At 37.8% G+C, this 24021-nt stretch overlaps 1 protein-coding gene across 2 annotated transcripts in view; it reads right to left on the reverse strand.

The window, feature by feature from the left end:
• The window catches only part of LOC139118960 (uncharacterized), a 47098-nt gene that overhangs the window by 16126 nt on the left and 6951 nt on the right, over window positions 1-24021 (reverse strand). For both annotated transcript variants that reach the window (XM_070682543.1, XM_070682541.1), the window contains exons 4-11: window positions 23301-23435; window positions 22872-23006; window positions 22363-22519; window positions 17353-17452; window positions 15883-16054; window positions 12142-12332; window positions 10958-11088; window positions 3541-3773 (exon numbers count right to left, since the gene is read on the reverse strand). In XM_070682543.1, coding sequence (XP_070538644.1) covers window positions 3541-3773; window positions 10958-11088; window positions 12142-12332; window positions 15883-16054; window positions 17353-17452; window positions 22363-22519; window positions 22872-23006; window positions 23301-23435 — 1254 coding nt within the window. The remainder of the gene's footprint in view (window positions 1-3540; window positions 3774-10957; window positions 11089-12141; window positions 12333-15882; window positions 16055-17352; window positions 17453-22362; window positions 22520-22871; window positions 23007-23300; window positions 23436-24021) is intronic.

A 24021-nucleotide genomic window follows, 5' to 3' on the forward strand; every position in this document is an offset into this window, starting at 1 on the left:
CCAGATGTCTTGGTTGATGACGATTGGGCTATAAAACATCAATTGTCGTTCCAAAGCCCTATCGTGCTGAAATATGCGCCTAGCCCATGAAACCCCTGGGCTGGTCATTTGGGAGTAAGGAAAACTTATCATAAAATTCTCAGTCACTTTCATTGGCCTAATCTCAGGCAGGATGTAGCACATTTCTGTAAAACTTGTCACACATGTCAAATGGTAGGAAAGCCAAATCAGACCATTCCAAAGGCCCCTTTACAACCAATTCCTGCATTTCAAGAACCATTTAGTAGGATACTAATAGACTGTGTTGGGCCCCTACCAAAAACAAGATCAGGAAATGAGTACATGCTGACAATTATGTGTACATCAACTCGGTTCCCAGAAGCCATACCACTGAGAAATATAAAGACAAAGACTATAGTGAAAGCTTTAGTCAAATTTTTCACTTTATTTGGCCTCCCTAAATGTGTCCAGTCCGATCAAGGCTCCAACTTTATGTCTGGTATTTTTCAACAAGTAATGGATCAGCTAGGCATTAAACAGTATAGGTCATCCGCCTATCATCCAGAAAGTCAGGGTGCTCTTGAGCGATTTCATCAAACTTTGAAAAACATGATTAGGACCTACTGTTTTGACACAGAGAAGCAGTGGGATGAAGGAATTCATTTTCTGCTCTTTGCTGTTAGAGAGTCAATTCAAGAGTCTCTTGGTTTAGCCCATTTGAGCTTGTATTTGGACATACAGTCCGTGGCCCACTTAAGCTCGTTAAAGAGAAATTCCTGTCTGACGACGATGATTGTCTGAATATTTTGCAATATGTGTCAGATTTTCGTACAAAACTCTCTAAAGCATGTGAATTAGCCAGAGAAAATCTTGAGTCATCTCAGCAGTCAATGAAAACCAAATACGATAAAACACCTCAAAACGGAAGTTTGAACCAGGTCAAAAAGTTCTTGTTCTACTTCCAATTCCTGGCAAACCACTCCATGCTCGTTACTTTGGGCCATATCTAATCGATAAGAAATTGAGTGATTTAAATTACATCATAATAACACCTGACAGGCGAAAACAAAAACAGCTATGTCACATAATATGCTTAAGCCATATTTGGATAGGGATAATCCTACTATAACTCAGCCTGTCAGTACCGTCAGTTCTGGCCATTATGAAGATAGTGATACTGAAACTGATTGAGTGAAAATACTCTAAACTCAAAGCTGGGCTCGGTCAAGCTTCAGAACTCAGAAATCCTGGAGAAGCTGGAGTCTACAAAGTTGGCACACCTCCAGCCAGAACAACAACAACAGGTGAAAGAACTGCTCCACGAATATAAACACCTGTTTCAAGATGTTCCAACGAGGACAAACGTCATCTATCACGACGTTGATGTTGGGGACAGTAAGCCTGTAAAACAACATCCATACAGACTGAATCCAACAAAAGCAAAATATCTCCAGGAAGAAGTCAAATACCTGCTGGACAATGACTTTATTGAACCAGTAAAAGTAACTGGAGTTCGCCGTGCATACTTGTTCCCAAATCAGATCACAGTTATCGTATGTGCACGGACTTTAGGAAGGTCAACACTTTAACAAAGACAGACACTTTCCCAATCCCCAGGATTGATGACTGCATCGACCGAGTGGGAAAAGCCAAGTATGTGACGAAATTTGACCTACTGAAGGGATTTTGGCAAGTCCCTCTGACGGATCGTGCTCGTGAAATATCCGCCTTTGTTACACCAGACGGATTGTTCCAGTACAAGGTAATGCCATTTGGAATGAAGAACTCTCCGGCAACGTTCCAACGGATGATCAACGACGTCATATCCGGGCTAGACGGGTGTGCAGCTTACGTTGACGACGTCATTCTGTATAGTGACACCTGGGAGGAACACATCAAGCTCATGCGGAAGTTCTTTGAGAGACTGAGTAAAGCAATGTTGACTGTCAACCTTGCCAAATCTGAGTTTGTATGGGCAAGGGTAACTTACCTCGGACATACTGTAGGACAGGGTGAGGTAAAACCTGTTGATGCCAAAATCAGTGCCATTTCAAGTTTTCCCATACCAAACTGCAAACGACAACTGATGCGCTTTCTCGGTATGGCTGGTTACTACAGAAAATTCTGTCCAAATTTCTCCACAATTACTGAGCCTTTGACTAACTTACTTAAAAAGAAAGTACAGTTTGTTTGGTCAGAGCAATGCCAACAGGCATTTGATACACTTAAAGCCATACTGCAAAGTGCCCCAGTATTGTCTGCACCAGATTTCACTTTGCCATTCAAATTAGCTGTAGATGCTAGTGATACGGCTGCTGGTGCTGTTTTATTGCAAGAGGATAGTCATGGTGTAGATCATCCTGTTTGCTATTTTTCACGCAAATTTAACAAATCCCAGAGAAACTACTCTACAATTGAAAAAGAGTGTTTATCTTTGATATTAGCTTTACAGCATTTTGAAGTTTATGTTACTTCTTCAAATCGGCAATAGTGGTTTATATTGATCACAACCCTCTTGTTTTTCTGCAGAAATTTAAAGGCAAAAATCAGAGATTGCTAAGATGGAGTTTAATGTTACAGGAGTTTAATCTTGATATTAGACATATCAAAGGCAGAGACAATTTAATTGCAGACTGTCTCTCTCGTATTTAGAGTTTATTGTTGTTCACTTTCAAGAAATTTTACTTTAGAGTAAAAAAATTTGAGTACTTACATCTTTTTCAAGATTACATTTGCAAAAGAAAGATTTTTCTTTGAAAAATTTTCTTTTTTTGAAGAGGGGGTGTGTTATGTAGGTCATTTCCCCCACACTCATCATGACCTGAGTTCAATTAGTCTAGAACATTCCCAAGGTCACTGCCCTTGATGACCTCACAACCTTGAATTCAATTAGTCATGTTTGGAATGTTCTGGAAAGTTGATTAGTTGTGTAAGGGAGATAATTTTAGAACAGTAATTAGCATGTCAATAAAAGTTCTAGATTGTTCTTATATGCCTTTATAAAAGGGACGTGCTCAGCTTCCAGTCAGACTTTTGGGATCGTGTCTCTTGTGTGTTACTAAACTCCAGCAGTAGTCATTCTCAAGACTTTTCAAGACCTTCACTGTCAACGCTGGATTTATACTGTGGACTTTGTGCAGCTGCAAGCCTGCAAGGACTGTTCATTCATTCAACTGACTGTTACAACTCTGAGACTGGAGCTTTGCCGTCCCAGCTGAGATAAGTAGTCTGTACACTTTTAAAGCTTGTACTCTATCCCTGACTTAGCAATTAGTTTTTTTTCGTAATAAATTTTGTTTAAACGTTAACTGCTGAGTTCACCCTTTTGTTCGTTTTCTCTGCACGTAACACAATTGTCTTTTGGATTTGGAGAAGAGGATCCGTCATGTAGTTTGGCAGCAATATTGCCATTTGCGCAAAACCTATAATAACCATTATGGAATAATGTTCAAAATACTTCTTTTCCAAAAACCATTGCACCATTTGAACTAAACACATCCTAAATTTGAAAAGAAAAAGGATCTCAAACAGATTACTCACAGTGGGGCGACAGTCTTCTGGCCAGGGTATGCCACTCAGAAACAACGCCAGCTTCATCAAGCCGTGGGACTGCCTGCAATCGCTAAGTTGAAATTTGCCCGGAACTGAGGAGACCAGCTGTACTGTCGGGGAGAGGTTATCAAAGATGGCGCCCTTCAGGAAGTCCACCAGATTTGGATGAAGGGAATGCAGGAATGTCATCAAGGTCCTTCCAAAAGAACCTACCATTGAAACTGATGGAAAGAAAAAGAAGAAAAGATGCATATAAACATAATTGACAGATTTCCTGTTAACTGTTTCCAGAAACATTTCTGATACAGATTTTAACAAGTGATGCTGTTGTGTATCTAACATAATCTATTGAATCTACTGAAGATATATTCTTATGTACTGTAGATATATTCTTGAATACATAAATGGTGAACTAATCCACCAACTACAATTTGCTCTCTTGTTTCAAAATCTATTTTTCAGTCTTGACGTCTAAATTATTTTGATGTACAAACATTTGGAAGAGAAGCTTTTGAGGCAAAACTTAGATTGAGTCAGATTTTTAATGGAGTGTGGTTCGAGTTCCATGTATGCTATTAAACTGAGATGAGAATCCTGGTACGTGTAATTTGATTCGAGAGGGCACATATTCATCTGGACAGGATCGATGAAAAACATGGAAACAAGTGACAAGACAAAGGATTTGACAAAAGACTTGGGGAAACTGTCATATACATATACAGTATACAAAGGTAGTAATTTGCCGGTTCATGAAATTTGGAGCACACACATTTTTAAAAATAAATAGAAGTGTGTATGAAAGCCTGTATTTCTAAACATACAGAGATTGCAAATTTTACTTTGGGTCAAAACTTATTGGTTAAAACAAAGCCTCTCCCTTAGCATGCTTGAAAAATCTGTCCCTGAACCTCTGTGATACTGCCATGTTTACCAAATTTAGATTTTCAAAAATAGCGTCAAGGCCACTGAAGCTCCTCAAGTGTGAGGCCAGTTGAACTAGTTGACTTGGAGGCATGGGGTTGGGATACGTACGGGATACACAAGATTTGTGTTAGATACATTTAATTGTATATACGGCATGATTTGGCGCATTAATATAAAAATAAGTTGCATACATTAACACCAATCTATCCTGATGGAGTATATGGCGGTTTATTATTAGGCGACTAGTAAAGTGCGTAAGCGCCATTTACTGCACTGGAATGCAGGAGAGCCACCATAATTTCTCTGTCAGCACTCTAGTGAAAATTGCTTCATTGTGTTTTTCAACATTTAAATTTGTAGTATACAAGTGAATTGCATTTTCACATTGATCTGCTTGACCAGAAATTCATCAGCCTTTTGCTGAAGTAGGTTTATATCTTCTTGTGTATATTGGCCAACTCTGAGACGATTAAGTAATTCTGCAAAATGTTTACCATCTTTCTGTCTGCACAGGCGAAATAGAGAAATAAATATGCAAAAAAGATGAAAGGCCACAGAAGCATTTGTGAAATCAAGCTCAAAGGTCATCGAAGTCATGTGACATTTTGACCAAAAAAAATTGTATCCCATGTTATCCCTATATACCAAAAATCAGACCTGTAGCTCTATTGGCTTGCCCAGAATTAGATATGTGCATAATTAATAAGGTACAGGATATGGCACCATACGGTCTCCCATCATACCAAATGTGAAGGGTGTAGCACTTGTGGTTATTGAGTTATGGCCATATATGTATATTTGGGTTCAAAGGTCAGCCAGGTCACATAATATTTTGTCAAAAAGAATTGTATCTCATAGTTATCCCTATATACTGAAAATCAGACTTCCAGCTCTATTGGCTGGCCCAAAATTAGATTCATGCATAATTAATGTGGTACAGGATGCGTCATCATTAGGTGTCCCATCATACCAAATATGAAGGGTGTAGCCCTTGTGATTACTGAGTTATGAAGAAATATCTATATTTGAGGTCAAAGGTAATTGAGGTCACGTGACATTTTGTCAAAAAAATTGTATCCCATAGTTATCCCTATATACCAAAAATCAGACCTCCAGCTCTATTGGCTTGCCCAAAATTAGATATGTAAATAATTAATGAGGTACAGGTTGTGGCGTCATAAGGTTTCCCATCATACAAAATATGAAGGGTGTAGCCCTTGTGGTTACTGAGTTATGGACATATATGTATATTTGGGGTCAAAGGTCATCAAGGTCACGTGATATTTTGTCAAAAAATTGTATCCAATAGTTATCCATACATACCAAAAATCAGAACTATAGCTCTATTATTAAGCCCAGAATTAGGTATGTGCATAATTAACACAGGAAGTGGCTGGTCATGTGACATTTTGTCGAAAAACTTTGCTCCCATAGTTTTCTCTATGTACCAAAAACACATTGAAGTTGACAGCCAGTTAGAGTGAAATCCGATCAAGCTGCAAAACTTAATTAGCAAAGGTATTGTGTATCAGCGATTTTTACGACATTAACAGCTGGGCTTGATGTGGTCTTGTTTATATCTTTAAACAGCTACACCTTTCAGTTACACATCACACCAGGGCCACTCCACTGTAACAAATCACTACACTTTGCAATGTCATGTATCTTTCTTTTTATTCGTGATGAACAAATGAGCTTGAAAGTTCAGGAAGGTTTCGAAATTTTCGCTTGTCCAGTCTCAGTGAATCTACATATTAAACAATTTTGGGAATTCCTGACAATTGGACACAATGATAAGTTTAATGTTGCTTACAACGGTCTAATCATTGCAATCCTAGTTCTTACAGATGAATCGAATAATGAAATACTGTGAGAGAACATTCTCATCACAGTATACCTCAAAAACAGAACGAAAGAGAAAGTACTAGAGCTGTTACAACTTTAAAAATACCTTAAAGCTAAAAATAGAAATAATAGTGAAAAATTTGTCTAAATGGTATAAATGAAATGAGCAACAAGTAATAGAACACATCATAATCATGTTTGCAAGTGTTTCAGTGAAAAGGATGCCTTGTAACAAACTGTCTTTTTTTACGTTTTATTAGAATCGTTATGTTGAAAAGGTTCTTGCAGTGCACCATTGAGTCCAATCAGGAACTCCACGAATACATTTACAAATGTATTTTGAACATGTAAGTTTATATGATGCTGGTCTAGCCGGTCAATTCCCAAAGCTACCTGAACTTTCACGCTCACTTGTTCATCACGAACAAATAAGAAAGATACATGACACTGCAAAGAATGGTGATTTGTTTATGTTTCTCTGTCTGACATTCATGGAGTGGCCTAGTGTGTTGTGTATCTGAGAGTATGTAGCTGATTAAAGATGTAAACAAGACCACATCAAGCCCTGCTGTGTTCATGTTGTAAAAATCGCAGATACACATCTATTAAAACAACACCTTGGTTAATGAAGTTCTGCAGCTTGATCAAATTTCACTGTAATTGGCCACCACCAGTTTATCACATGACACATGGACACACACACTGAAATTAATTGGCCAAATCTTGACAGAAGGAAGTAAAAGTTGTCGCCAAATCTTGACAGAAGGAAGTAAAAGTTGACGGAAGGAAGTAAAAGTTGACGCCGCCATCCTGGTTCAAAGTTTCAATTCTAATAGCTCCTCAGTATATAAAATACCGTCAATGACGCTGTACCTTCTCTAATGTGTGGCCAGGTCAGGTAATTGGTTGTTGGCATGGAGTGTTGGTAAATAGTTGATGATGTAGGGGCATGAGGTGGGATATGGACCCAAATAACCCAAAAGATTATTAAATACATCAATCAAAAAAATTCTAAGCTACAGTATAAACTGCCTAAAATAGTTCAATGTGGGAAAAAGTTAAATAATTCAGAAATAAGAATTCACAGTCCAAAATAGTAATGACGCACTTCCTTACTGACCTGAGTGCATGTGAAATACACAACCTGGCATCTGTAAATTAAATGTATACCAAGTGATCATTTTAAGTCACTTTTAACTGTTTTTAATGGATTTTCCAAAGAGTCCTGTGAAAATGATGAAAAACGCTTATCTGGTCTTGTGTTTGTATAACCTCATGGCTGATAATTGTCATAGTATTGAAAAAAAAATTGAAAGTGAAGAAATTACTGTTTTTAATAGGCATATTTTCCTTGAAATACATGACCGTGTAAAGAATATATGCTAAAAGTGTTTAAGAGTAAATTTCTTTTTTAAAAATAATTTAATCTGTGACCAAAGGATTTTATTCTTTGAGTTTACAAATTCAAACATTGCAATTTGTTCAATCATCTTGTGCAGTGCAAAATTTATAAAATGACTGAAAAACAAAAAAAATTGGCAGAATTACAGTCTTTGTGATGTAAAATTATGGGTTGACATCACGATAACTGTTTATCTGTTGAAGTACTAATATACTATAATTTAAAAAGAAGTCATCGTTGATGACACAGTCCCCACTTGTTAATCGGTACTTTGATTACAGGTCCTCAAAGAGGATAGAGTCCTCTTCATTAGGTCTGTGATAAAAATACTTTTGAATGAATTCGCTTGATACATGTCAGAGTTATGGTTCAGGACATGAAAAAAATCGTAACAAAATGGTCGCACAGCGGCCATATTGGATCGCATCACAAAACAAATTGATGTGCATAGCTATGACATTGGTCGATGTCCTTGTACCAACTTTGAATAAAATTGGTCAAAACATGCGGATATGCCTGAGAAATGGCTCTGTACAAAATGTACATGAAAAAATCGTAATAAAATGGCCGCCTGGCGGCCATATTGGATCGTATCACAAAACAGATTGACGTGCATATGTATGACATAGGTCAATGTCCTTGTACCAACTTTGAATAAAATCGGTTGAGATATGCCTGAGTTATGGCTCTGTACATGAAAAATCGTAATAAAATGGCCGCACAGCGGCCATATTGGATCGTATCACAAAACAAATTGCCGTGCACAGCTATGACATTTGTCAATAAGCTTGTACCAACTTTGAATAAAATCGGTTGAAACGTGCCTGAGTTATGGCTCTGTACATGAAAAAATCGTAATAAAATGGCCACCTGGCGGCCATATTGAATCGTATCACAAAACAAATTGATGTGCATATCTATGACATTGGTCAATGTCCTTGTACCAACTCTGAATAAAATCGGTCAAAACATGCCTGAGTAATGGCTCTGTACATGAAAAAAATCGTAATAAAATGGCCGCCTGGCGGCCATATTGGATCGTATCACAAAACAAATTGATGTGCATATCTATGACATTGGTCAATGTCCTTGTACCAACTCTGAATAAAATCTGTCGAAACATGCCTGAGTAATGGCTCTGTACATGAAAAATCGTAATAAAATGGCCGCCTGGCGGCCATATTGGATTGTATCACAAAACAAATTGACGTGCATCTGTATGACATTGGTCAATGTCCTTGTACCAACTTTGAATAAAATCGGTTGGAACATGCCTGAGTTATGGCTCTGTACATGAAAAAATCGTAATAAAATGGCCGCCTGGCGGCCATATTGGATCGTATCACAAAACAAATTGACGTGCATCTGTATGCCATATGAAGTAATCCTTCTATCAAGTTTGAATGAAATCGCTCCAGGCATCTCAGAGATATCTGCGTGAACGGACGGACGGACGCACGCACGCACGGACGCACGCACGGACGCACGCACGGACATGACCAAACCTATAAGTCCCCCCGGACGGTGTCCGTGGGGACTAAAAGTTCATGCAGAAACAGTAAAAATATATTGTCAGCAATGTAGTGTTAATTTTGACTTTACATCAAAATATGCCTTTGCTGGATACCAAATATATAGGGCGAAATATTAAAATCAGCCATGTTCAGCAAAATCCACACAACAGCATTGATCCTTTTCTAATTTGATTTGATTTGCTCATGTTATCCTTGTATGACTGTCAGTACAATATGGAACTTGAACACAACACAGTGAATAAGTATGCTGTAAATGAAATGGTGTGGCTGCATCCACATGCAGCAATAGGAGTGCCTTTGTCTCTCACCCCTCATTTCCAACCTGTCCCATCCCTGAAAAAATAGTTTGGTCTTATATTTATAATGTTAATAATTTCTGTATTTGTTAAAATGTGCGCATCTCAAAAACTTTGTTCATAAACATTTTCATTGTTTTTTGTAGCTGACCAGTCAGTTAACCTGTTTATATTGAATATTTGCGCATTTTTCCGCAGTATTTGACATTTTCTGAATACCTTCTTATTCAGTTTGTCATTTTCTAAAAGTTTAAATGCTCCATTGTGTGGTCAAGCTTTCCACAAGCATCAAATGTGGTACTTCATATAGGAGGGTCTGCCTCTAGAGGGCGGGCATCATGAATAGTGTTTGTTGGTTAATTCCTCCACGTAAACTTCTGATTGTACTGTAAACATTGAACATGGCCGACGTCCGATTTTCCTGTCTAAAACTTTCACTCATTTTCGTTCATATGACTCTGAAACTCCAGGAAACGATTGGGAAGAAAGGGTTATCTTGAAATATTGAGGTACTCGCCGATATTTTGCAAAATTAAATGAGAAAAAATGCAAGGAAAATGCCGACAGGCTTACACAATGACAGTTTTCAGACTCGGAGGCATATGATCATCTCTGCAGATTATGCAACAGGCCAAGATCACGTGAGGCCATGAGGGGATATCCACGCAACTCAGTACCAAACACTAGCGCTCACAGAGTGAGCAAACACAAAGTGAGTACCCCTAACGTCAGCTCAGTAGTCTGTAATAGATTGTAATCAACTAAGAAACCTTGGAGAAAGGCTTAACACTGTGGCTATGCCGCTAAGTCCCTTTTGATTTTTGTCATAGCTCAAAATCGTTCTCCCACACCTCAACCTGAGCCATGAACACCCCCACCAGTTTATGATATGACCCATCACAATGGCATGACGTCAACGGATCTTGACAGACGGAAGTCTTGACAGACGGAAGTACTGACAGCAGCATACTGGTTTTCAAACTCTAATACCTTCTCTGTCTATAAATAGACACGAGAAGGTAAAAACTGAGGAGCTAAAAAAATTTGACTGTAATTTTGCTTCTTTTGAAACAAAAACTTACCGCCCTACTATTTGTTATCGATTCCTATATTTTAAATGTTTATTTGCTATTGTCATAAACTGCAACAACTTCTAGGATGCAATTCCTGATGAACGGCATGAAAACAGGGATGTAGAAAATATCTGGTATCTGGGAAAAACAACTGACAGTCAACTAACATTTGTCTGCTGTGAAAATTATTAGTTTGGCAAAAATCACGACATTTTGAACAAATTTAATGTGACCGTACACGTAAAAATTGGAACCGCCTATTCTTTTATTTTCGCCACGTGAAAACCAAAATTTTCTACACCTCTGTGAAAGTGTCTGTGTTGTACTCACAATTCTGTGTTACACTGCGTCTGGTAGGATCTATGGCAAGATCACAGTACCAACCAAATTGACCGATTTCTTCCCAAGACACCTGGTCGAAAGACGCTGAACCAATCACAATGCGTATGTACGACTCATATCTATAGATGGTGAAAATCACACAAGTTTCTTACACATGGTGGAATGGTCATTTAAAAATCAGTTTAATGTTGACAATGAGTAATTTGTGTTAACAATAGCAGATTATTTTGTTAAAGGTATACTGTCACCTGTTCCAATTTTGCCACAGTTTCCCAGTTACCATGGAAAGAGAAAATCTAAAAAGTCACAGATTTTAAACAGGTGGCCGCTTTTTAAAAACAGTGCCCTCACATGGGCATTTTGAATACCAAGGAACACCCCTTTGACCATATATGGACATATTTAGATTACAGGTGACTGTATACCTTTAATGAAGATATTAGCAAGTACAATGCCATTTATTTGACGGTTTGGGTATATCATTAGGTGGTTTTCTAACAACCATAAACATTGCTCTCTGTTTTTATGATTGCTTTTGTACACAACCAAATGACTTTGGAGGTACCCAGTAACATTTCACAGATGGCGACACTAATATAGTGGCTACTTGCAGTACCATTGATTTTTGTTTAAAATTTTTTGGCTTTGACAGCTGGATCTCTAACATCAATGACGTAAAGGAAGCTGGTTAAAACACTGCACACATCAAACAAAACAGGGTTGTATTGAAATACTGAGTATGCCTCAAGTTTTAACATGTTGGTGACAAAAAATAAGAAATTGTAATTGATGTGAAATATGATGAAAAACACACAACTAACAGCCAGAGTAACTGTCCATTTCAGTAATAAAGACCACCTTTGATGACTTAACTTACTCTTTTGTCTTGTCTCCTATGTAAATTACACAATGAACTAGTGTCCCTATTTTTGTCAGATGACAGACAAATTGACTTATTATTCACTGATCTTCAAATAGCCGGCTATCTGAAGGTAAAGTTTTTTTTACGCATAAAAGACCAACCTTGCGTCAACTAACTCACTTGTAAAACGGTAGTGTAAAATGCAATTAACAACCAATTTTACTATGTTGTGATCACCCTGCTGAACAGGTAAAACGTCTACAAAATACATCTTTACATCGATGAGTTGGCAGAATGTGTTTTTCCTAACCTTCCTATCATCAGTTTGGCTCCAATCTTGTCAGATGACCTAGGATTGATGACGTTGATGCGTCTTGTCTCCTGGCAACCACACTCTACATCTTGTAGCTCGCCAGTGACATCAGATACTATTGTGTAGTCGTGGCAATGTTGTGGACATTCAAGCAGCTTCCTGTCCACTGGTTCTCGTGTTGCATAATGCTGTAAGGCATATCATGGTTTTCCATGATTTTCATTAATTTGCAGAATTTTTGAGACTGTTTTTATCTTTAATATCAGAGAAAGACCTTGTTGAAATTGATGCTCGATAGTATACTAAACTGCTCGGCTAATATGTCTATCTTTTTATAAAATAAATAACACAAAAAGTTGAATTCCGATATATGTACCAGAAACAATCAAGAAACCCTTCTTTGACTGAACAACATTTAACGTCAGAATTGTTGCAAATATCTTTCACGCATTAGCCAAGAAACATCAGTCCCAGCACTGTGGAACCACATTGTTCTATTTTGGACATGCTGGTGTAAAATGCATGTATGTTGTGAGGTGTACTGGGTTCCTGTCCACTGTTTTCAAAGGTCTACCGTATATTGTGCATTGCATGGTAATGGTACATCTAGAAACTGCACCCTTACCGAAAATTATTTCTACTGCAAATTTGCCGTAAGTTTGCTGCAAATATGCAGCAAGCATATAGCTTGCAGGAAGGAGTTGCAGAAGTTTGCGGCTAGAAGTGACCCTCCTGCAAACCCTAAAGTCAGTTTGCAGCAAATTTGCAGTAAACGACTAAATTGCTGCAAATTTGCGGCAAACCAGGTTATTGCTGCAAATATGCAGCAACACATGATTGACATATTGCCCACTATTTCATTACCAGGGAGTACACGCTACACACTGAGTATCGTTGCACTTCATGACCAGTCATGTGTAAGCAACACAAAATTGATCTTTCATTTATATTTTATGTTCATTTATTTCATAACAGACAATCCACTTTTTAAATTATAATAACTGGTAATGCTAGATAATGGACAGCTTCAGTTAAGCTGGTGAAAGCATTGCATGGATATAGAGTGCATCTATAGTATATACTGTAGTGACATACATGTAATGTAATAAAAGTACCCTTTGACAATCCGGTTGGGTAAATTATGGTTGGATCGAAAACTGAATTTTTAGGGAAAAAATTTTTGAAACAGGGACTTGTCTGTCTTGCAAGTTACACCCTGTATTTTCTGCGAATGATACCAAAATGCAAACAGTTTCGAACGAAATGTGCGTTTGATGATGGTCTGTAAGGACACGTCGTAGACTTTTGTTACTGCAAATCTGTACAGTAATGTTTCCGCTACTACCTCCAAGCAGAGTAGTGGCTGTGCTCCAAGCTATTCATCCAGTCAATATAGTACATGTATACGGTACGTACAATGCACTATAGCTTACAGTCTGCGTCCCATCGATGCCGCTGACAAAATCTCGCCCTCTGATGACATGGGTCGAGGTAAAAGGCTTTTGTCCATGTTTTCAGCGTTAGAGTTATATTGCCGAGCACAAATTTGAGGTTTGGGATTACACTCCATCCCGAGTCGCTGTACGAAAATTCAATGCGCCAACGTCCAACACGTCCTGTGTATCAGCTGCGAGCAGCCGACATGTTTTACACTTTCTGGTCATGGTTTATCAAGGTCAGTTCGCGCATTGATATTGATTCTTCGTGCTGAAAGAATTTTTACTCTCTTTTTCGTCTTTCTATGATAAAAATAACCATTTTCATTAAACTAATAAATTAAATGCGATATTAAGTATGAAATATAACGGACTGGTGCAGATGTAGAGTCAATTCCAGCGTTTAAAAACGGGACTACATAATTAGTCGCGTAATGATTTATAGATCGCACTTCCGTTATCGTCATGAGGCTTGATCGGCGCGAAGTTTGATTTTAGTACCATCGGCCAGTGTCGACTGCGTACTTGTGATCAGGGAGTTTTCTACTGGACAATTTCGTGATCTTTCTAAGGAATCGCCAGCCAAATGATATCACAGAGTTGCAAAAACGTGTATACAGTACCAGGGACAGGCGGAGTTCTAAATTTGTGAACGCGAGCGGCAGTAAAGATGCTGACTATATTTTCTGAGTACGGTATTTACACACAGCATGGAGAGACCTGCAACCGGGAATCGTCCAGCGTTTGCGAGCCGTTCACAAATGTAAGTCAATGTACCGTTCGTCTGTACATCGATCGCTATTATGTTCTGTAATTGTTGTATTGCAATGTTTACCTAAAGATAAATTTTCGTTGAGTACTGATTCATACTGAATTCACTTTCGTTTCACAACAGTTACAGTATTAAAGTGCTGAGATTTTTGCAGATTGTCGCCGTCGTGTATGTAAACAACATACGACGAGTTGTCCGCTGTCGGACATTTTAAGCATTATTAATTTCGATCATGAATATTTATGCATTTTCTGCTTCAATTTTTCAACTTGATTTTGTCTCATTTTCAAATAATTATCGATTTCTTTCATGAAATTTACAATGTTTGGTCAAACGGTAAAGACTTACACTCTTCCCTGAACGATTTATATTTTTCAGAATCCATTGCTGGTACACTAAAGGGGACAAGAAATTCACAGAACAGAAAGCCAAATCGCAGCCTTTGACAGTAATGTAAATGTTACATGAAACTTCTCAAGTAAAAAGAAAATCTTGACATGATCATGACACTTATGTGGCATATAAAATAAATTGTACCACAATTGAATTTAACCTTTTTTTTCTCTGTCTTCTTTTTATTAATAATAACTTTATTTGCGCTAACCATTGTTTCTCGTGAAACTGGTATTTCTGAGTTTAGTTGGATAAAACACATCTTGTGCTGTCCACAGTCCGCCTTAAGATTTGTCAGATTTTCATTCTCAACCATGTCACTGACATTGGCCATATCTACACAAGTGATTCTACAACTTCTGTGTACATATCTGAAATGAACATATTTTTGGAGAAGATAAAAATTTTGAAACTTGTGGTACAATACAAGAAATTTTGCTGTCACTTAATTGTGTTACTTCATTGGTTTTCAGTATCTCTTGTCTATTATAATGTATTTAGTTTTCTTACTATAACTGAAATTGGTAAAAGTTTATTCCAGAGCTGACTGTTGTGGTTAACTTTTGAAGGAAATTTTGTATGTGTAATTTGCAGCAAATGTGCAGTAACATGCAAAATAATTTGCTGTATGGAGTTTGCGGCAAATTTTCAGTAACATTCAAATTAATTTGCCGCAAGTTTGCTGCAAGGATTGTGCCGCAACTTTGCTGCAAAGAGTTTGCAGCAACGTTGCGGCAGGGAGTTTGCTGCATATTTGCAGCAAGTTCACAAGAAACCTAATTTGCATCTGAAAAATGAACCACCCGCATATTTGCGGCAAATAGTTTGCTGCAAATTTACTGCAAAGCTTGCGGCAAATTTGCAGTAACAGTTTGCGGGAGGCCTAAAATTTTGGTAATGTTCACCATCAAGTGGTGAGCAAATCCAATCCATTGAGGTTTTAAGACTATCAACATTTTTTGTTTGGAATAGTGAGTTTTGTATTTCCACTTGCTTACACTGTAGGTATGCACTAATGTACTTGTATGATAAAGGATGTATGTGAGACTACACAAACTGGTTTGCAGATCTTGAGCTAATTGTGTGATTGTTGGATCACAAACTCCAAATGGAGTTTCTCATCTTTACTATACTTACTGGTGGACACACCATGGTTACACTGACAGACTTTGGAAAATATTCACTGACATACAGTGAGTTGCTGAACCACTCATCATTGGTGATCAAAAACTCCTGAAGGTCTTCTAAGGGCACAAGTTCATCAAAGGTCATGACCTTGGTGACCCCAAGGTCAGAAAACTCATAGTTGCTGTAGAAGTAACAGGGAGTTAAGCTTTACACATGGAGTGCACTTTGAAACAGCATGGTTGTCAGCAGTTATGGTTTGATGGTTGCTTGCTCAAAAAAATGCTACAGCATTTTTTAGACACTAAATGACAAAATCTATCATATGGAAACTGTTAGGCAGCACTTCAAAATGCATAATCAATACCACCAACACATAATATTACACTTTGTGGTGTATCTACACAATCAATGAGCTGCAAAAAACTGATAAGGTAGAATACACCTCCGAAACTGATATTCAAACTCAAACTTTTGCATTGTTTTTTTTTGGTCTACTACTTGTTCGGGCCTCATTTTGAAGCTCATGGAGTAAATAAAGTTTTCGCAAGCTTATTGCTGTGAAAATCAAAAAACATTATTTTTCCCAATAGAGTTAACACAGAGATGACGGCCATTTTGAATTTCAAGCCTTGGTAAATATTGAGTAATTTGTTCTCTACTGCCAAGATTTGCACTGAGACCCCTGATTTTCATTCTTAATTTCAAAAGGGAATGATATAAAGTTTCCTTGAGGAAAGTTTGAGCAAAAGTTTAGGTCTTTAAATTTGAGGTGCGTACGACCTTAAACCTTTTCACTACCATAGTTTTGCCAAAACCCATTGTTGTGAATGGAGATTTTGGATCTGTATACAAGGAATCTTGGGTGAACAGGTTTTCTTTCAAAAAAATATTAATACAAATACTGCATTGAACTCTAGTTGAAGTTGAATTGTTGGAACAGAGGTGAGGTTCTTTTAAAGACAAAATGAACAGTGTCAAGTGTGTTTTCATATAACAAGGGTTGCATAATCGATTGGAGCTTACAAATATTTGTCAAATTTTGACTTTTTTCAACCGGTATTTTTGACAATACCTATCCCAATAGCCAAATGCTGACCATACACAACGAAGTGTAGGAACACTGCACAACACTGCACTATCTGTCCTGCAATATACTGATGAGCAATGTATGGTCATACAACAGAACTCTCTGCTACCACAATATTCCATTTAGAGTTTGCCACAGTGTCAAGAATCGAATCCCATAAACTACTAAAAGTGCGGCAGCTTGTTAATATGTTAACAGGACTACTGGTAATTACTCTTAATGAAACAGTTATTTTTGTTCTACATGCTGACAATATTATCTTAGATAAATAGTGGAAATTTCCAAGAAAATAGCAAATACACACGGAAGAAAACACAGTAACAGCTGTGAGTGTTATGCCTCTATACATTTTTAAGTGGTAAAAATTATCATAATTTCATTCCGTAACTTACATTTTTTCATCGGGAACCAGTTTATTGAAGAAGAAATAACCCATTGTTCTTTCTTCTGGATTTATCCACTTCATGTCTTGGAAAACTGATGGAAAATGATCTAGGAAAAAAAACTGACCATTAAGTTCAATGTTTTCTATTCATCTTGAGAGGTAAATGACAAGTACTGATGATATGAGTTGAAAATAAAACTCAATGTGTGGGTTTTCCGTTGCATTGCTAGGTACAAGCAAGCCTTCATGCCCGGAAGCCTGCAGTGTCAAGTTGTTCTGCATTGCCAGGGATTAGCCTTCTGGCCTAGTAACCTGCATAGAATTCAAAGTGGACATATGCTGTATGCAAGGTACAAGTGGCTGTTATAGAGGAATGGTTTAGTTCATGTGAAGCTTCATGACAGTGCATTGGAAAAGTACTATTAAAAGAGAAACGCAAATGGTGTTGCTTGAGGGTGTTTAGAGAATGAAGAAGACCATTTGATTTACATTACAGGGAAGACCATCAAAGCTGGACCGTTGCTTATATGTTACATTTACTTTTTATGTGCAGCACACACTTGTTGTGCAGATAACAAAGTAGATCAAAAGAACCGAGTCTTTTGAGTGTTTGGATACAGGTGTCGAATTACTTATGGAGTTGACGAAATCTGAACAACACTCGTGGTACACAACATTAAACACAATGTTTACAGACGGATGCCAATCAGTTTTTCATGAGACACACACTAAACAGTGAGGATGCAGTCACTCAGCCGTATGCGACAGATGGAACTATAACTTATTCCATCAACAAGAAACTAGAAAGCTTTTGCAAGCAAAAGCGAAGTTCCAGAGACCAGAGCAGCAGAAGAGAAGAGATGTGTGACGAAGATTGGTGCAGAATGAAAGAGAGCTTGGGATTTTAATATGCAAGCACGTACCTATAGTGAGGGCTGATACAACAAACAGAATACAACTAAAAGCAAGGCAGTCCACAGATTACAAATGCCTACGTGTACGGTAAAAACGCAACAGATACATACGGGGGCGACAACGCACGGAAATGTATATCAGACGAGAGGAGACATCGGATCTAGGCCGTTGAACTTGAAAACCGAGGCAACATGTATTTTCATTTGATTAAAAGCAATTAATGCTTCATCTGTTAAGAGTTTTTACCACTGACTAAAACAATTTTCATTGCTATGTCGCTGTTTTCACAAGATACTGACCGTTTGATCTTGGAAAGTTGAGTTGCTTTTACGTGCAGCCAAGGCATGCCGGTGTGGTGACAGACAGTTCACTATGAATGCCTAGCTCTGCATGGCAGGGCTGTGTGTTACCGGCGTTAAACGGCCTCCCACCACAGCCCTGCAGACTGATATAGAAAAATAGCGTCAATGACACTGTAGCTCCCATCCTGGACTATTTAGTGTTTGTTCTCTGGTCAGATATTTGAACATGTGTGAAAGGGATAAAGTGCATGAAGTGAAAATACTTAAATGGAAATGTACTGGAGACAGTGAAATATGTTTAATGTAATTATTCAGAATATAAAATGGAAAAAATACAGAATTAGATATATCGAATACTGTGATACAACCATTAACTCAACAAGTCATTTACAATGACATAGTCCCCACTTGTAATAGGAGTATTAGTCTTGATGGGGCAGGAAAATGTGGTCATTAAGAAGTATCACTGGAGTGTATATGTTGAGATCTATGGGCACATAGGTCTATGTCGTTGTTCCCAATTTGAAACACATGAGGCATGTCTAAGTTATGGTTCTAAATTGGTAAGAAAGATCAGACCTCTAGCAGTATTGGCCAGCCAAGAAATACATATGCGCATTATAAATGAGGTACAAGATGTGACATCTTAAGGTCTAATATCCTATCACAATTGGAGGGTATAGAACTTGTGGTTACTGAAATATGCATATATATGTATAATCAAGGTCAAAGGTCATCGAGGTCATCGAGGACATTTTGAAAAAATAAATTATATTGCTAATTAATCCCTATATGCCAAAAAATCAGATCTCTAGCTCTATTCGCTTGCCCAGAATTAGATGTGTACATAATTAATGAGGTAAAGCGTGTGTTGTCATACGGTCTCCCATCCTACTAAATACAAAGGACATAGCACTTGTGGTTACTTATTTATTGACATAAACATATATTTTAGGTAAAAGGTCATCGAGGTCACATGACATTTGGTCAAAAAATTTCTCTCCTATAGTTATCCCTATATACCAAAAATCAGACATCCAGCTCTATTGGCTCGCTCAGAATGAGATATGCGCATAATTATTTAGGTACAGTATGTGGCGTCATAAGGTTCCAATCATACCATACATGAAGGCTGTAGCACTTGTGGTTACTGAGTTATGGACAAATATGTATATTCAGCGTTTCCGTTACAATTTCAAAACTTGCGTACGATTTTACGCAACTGAGTTTTTATTTGCGTAAAATGTATTCAAAATGCGTACGGTAGGAATCAGTATCTGAAGTGACCTGGGCAGTCTTTTCTGTAGAACTTGGGGGTTTCCTGTAATGCGCATGCTCTATTAACAAAAAACAACAACCTGGGGGGCTTCAAGGTGTAGCTGAACGTTTCTGAAAAATTTTGCGTAAAATGCGCAGGATTTTGCGTTAACGGAAACACTGTATATTTGAGGTCAAAGGTTACCGAGGTCACATGACATTTTGTCAAAAAAATTGTATTGCTAAGTTATCCCTATATACCAAAAATCAGACCTCTAGCTCTATTGGCTCGCTCAAAATTAGATATGCACATAATTAATGAGGTACAATATGTGGCGTCATAAGGTGTCCCATCATACCATACATGAAGGCTGTAGCACTTGTGGTTACTGAGTTATGGACAAATATGTATATTTGAGGTCAAAGGTCACCGAGGTCACGTGACATTTTGTAAAAAAAAATTGTATTGCTAAGTTATCCCTATATACCAAAAATCAGACCTCTAGCTCTATTGGCTCGCTCAAAATTAGATATGCGCATAATAAATGAAGTACAATATGTGGCGTCATAAGGTGTCCCATCATACCATACATGAAGGGTGTAGCACTTGTGGTTACTGAGTTATGGACAAATATGTATATTTGAGGTCAAAGGTCACCAAGGTCACATGACATTTTGTCAAAAAAATTGTTTTGCTAAGTTATCCCTATATACCAAAAATCAGACCTCTAGCTCTATTGGCTCGCTCAAAATTAGATATGTGCATAATTAATGAGGTACAATATGTGGCGTCATAAGGTGTCCCATCATACCATATACGAAGGGTGGTAGCACTTGTGGTTACTGAGTTATGGACAAATATGTATATTTGAGATCAAAGGTCATCAAGGTCACATGACATTTTCTCAAAATATCCGAGATATCTGCGTGAACTGATGGACTCACGGATGGACGAACAGACGGACATGACCCAATCTATAAGCCCACTGGACTTCATCCGTGGGGACTAAAAATTGTGTCACTGCATCCTTTTTGCAATATGAATACGATGAGAAACTAAATTTTTATTTTTTGTGGCCTTATACATGGGAGTCTATGGAGATCTGCCTTATACATGGGAGTCTATGGACGTGTAAACTAAAAATATGCAAATTTCACCACGATTTGCCCAAATTTGGGAAAGGTCACTCCTATGCACTTCCATACCAAGTTTCAAATCAATCGGACTTGTGGTTTCAGAGAAGAAGATTTTTTGACCAAAAATGGGAGAAAATTACAAAAAAATCCATGAAAAATAGCAAGTCCAAGATACTGACCAAAGATGTGCACAATCATTTCATGTCAGCCCAAAGTACTTACATGCTAATTTTTCATGTAATCTGCTCAGTGGTTATTGAGTTTTTTCAATTTTGACTGTTTTTACATTTTTTCACTTAATTTGCATATTTTTGGCAATGACAACTTCATTTGAACAAAATCTCATCTACAGCCCATCATCCATGTACACACCAAATATCAAGATGAAATGTACAGCGGTTTTGGAGTTTTTGATGTTGACGGACAGACATACAGACATACAGACATACAGACATACAGACACACAGACATACAGACATACATACATACAGACATTTCCCTAGCCTATAAGAATAGCTTCCATTGCCATATATACATATGGCTTATAAAAAAACGCTGGTGGCTCCTCAGAAATACGGCGGGCAATTTCTCCGCCGAAACAGCCGATTTTGAATCAAAATTTTGCATTGATCTTCGTTTTCGAGCACACCCACCTCGCCTAGGTACACGATGTGCCCAGCCGCGCTTGTAAACTTACGCAAAGCCTACTTTTCTCTCTCTATGCGAGGGAAGCGTTCGTATCCGCCGCCATTGTTAATCTCATTCAACCCATGAGCACTCGGGCGAAAACCAGCGTGACAGTATAGCGCCACGTACGGCGAGCATTTAGAGAAAAATCAAAATCAAAAAGCAACAAAAAACAAAGCGAAAGAAAGCTAGAATTATTAATAGCTGAACGCAATTTGATATTTGTGCAATGCAAAATAAAAAATAAATAAATAAACAAACAAGAAATGCCCGTAAAACCCGTCCGAGCTGAGCGATGACGTCATAAGCGTGTCGCAATGCATTCTGGGTAATGAAGGTAAAATTTGTATATAGCATGTTCTATGGTAGTAATACGAGAGAAAGAAAGAAAGAAAGAAAGAAAGAAAGAAAGAAAGAAAGAAGGAAAGTGAGCAAAAACTAACAGTTCCAGAGCTGGTCTCTGGAACTAGTAATTTGACACCTTTATCCAAACACTCAAAAGACTTGGTTCTTGTGGTATGCTTATAGTGAGCATGTACGGATGTGAGAAACTATAATATTGCAAAGCACAAGTAAGAGGTCACATGCAAAATTTCTCTGTGTTTAATAATCATAATAACAGAAAATATGTAGGTTCTATATGAAAAACTGAGAAAAGCACAAAAAAACACTACAAACTAGCCATATATTATTTAAAACATCTGAGAAACGTAATTTACCACTCTTTCTTTCTCTAGTCTCACTCCTTTCATATCTTTCTCTTCTGTCTGCGTGTTCCACTCCTGACTGTCTTGCCTTGTAAGCATCATGCATCTCTTTGAAATCCTCAGTCATCTTGTTGGAGTTGAGCATTTCACACACCTCACCGGTGGAGTACTGAAGAAAATACGACAGCATCATAGGATTTGGCCATCGGTAAAATAACTCCTGTTTACAGCTGCTGCTTCTTGCAAAACACATAGCAGCGAACTGAACAGGAATGAGTGTCACATGTGCTCAATTTCTTGCTCAAGTGAAATTCTCATTCAAAGTTTCACATTCAAATGTTGAAAACAATGAAGTCTCATATAGTTTTGTTGTGCACACCATAGACCCTCGAGGGTCTATGTGCACACTTATGCTGTAAAATAAACTATTAAATAAACAAAGACGACTTCGCAGCTGACTTCATCAACACACTGTACCTCCACAGGGACCGTGATCCACAGCATAAAAGTGTCTGTCTTACCGGAGAATCGACTGGACCGTTTCCGTAATGATCCTTTATCCAGCGTAGAATCTTTATTGCTTCGTCTTTTACTTTCCTCCCATAGTTGGTTTTCCTCTTGGATTCTGATTTGCTAGTGTACACATATATGGATCTCTGAAATACGTAACAATATTTTTTTAGCAAATTCATTACATAAGATTACTGCCATTACTGTGCAAACTGCAGTCTCAAACCAATAAGAGGGATAACTATGGCTTTGTTTTCTCAAACAAATGATTGTTATCAGATACATTTCATGTTTGTACACACTCGTGACTATCTTTAGCACAAACACCTTAGCTGTGGTTAAAGCTCTCTTTTTACTACCTTTTACTACCTTAATTTCAACATAACTTTATTTCGTTTTCTCGGCTCATGTTACCATATAGGTCAAAGGTCACACCTTACCATGTATCTGACACCTCTACTGGCTGTCCACAGGTCAAATCTACCGGCCATATTGTGAATTTCTGCTCGTCTCTGGGCAGACAGTGAGTGGGGAAACCCTAACGATGCTTTGGAGTCCTGGGGTTTCACTTCATCCTGGTCAAGAGATAGACGGACTTTAACCCAGATGTAAAGTTACTCATCTAAGCCATTAAAAAGTTTTCATAGTAAAGTCACACTTTTGTTGTCATCAGTGACTGATAGGTTCTTACACTGTATGGTCACATGTAGGTAATGGATAGTCTCAAAAGCATACTTTAAAGATGGCGACAGAAAATATATTGACACAGTAACCCACACAGGCATAAATCAGCATTGAACATGCTGCAAGTACAGTACTCATATAGTGCCAAGCAAAAGAAGTCTGCTTCTCATTCTAGACATACTGCAAAAATGATGCAGTGACACAGGATTTTGTTTTTCTTCTCAATTTTTTTTATTCTTCAGGCGACAAGAATGCTCAAAAAACATGAAAACAGCATAGGAGTGCACACAGAGATAAATGCACAGCAGTGTTGCTTTAGTACTTTTGTATGGCAACAGTTCTTGCTTCGATTTTGAGTGCAGCAATGCACAGTTTTGACAGCTTAATACAACAGTGAGTGTACAGTTCTGAATGGAATGTTAGTGTCAGTTATTTTCTTTATAGTTCTGTTTTATACAGCACTGTATTATGCGATAT

Source organism: Ptychodera flava, chromosome 19 (genome assembly GCF_041260155.1).
Source record: "Ptychodera flava strain L36383 chromosome 19, AS_Pfla_20210202, whole genome shotgun sequence".
Lineage (NCBI taxonomy): Eukaryota > Metazoa > Hemichordata > Enteropneusta > Ptychoderidae > Ptychodera > Ptychodera flava.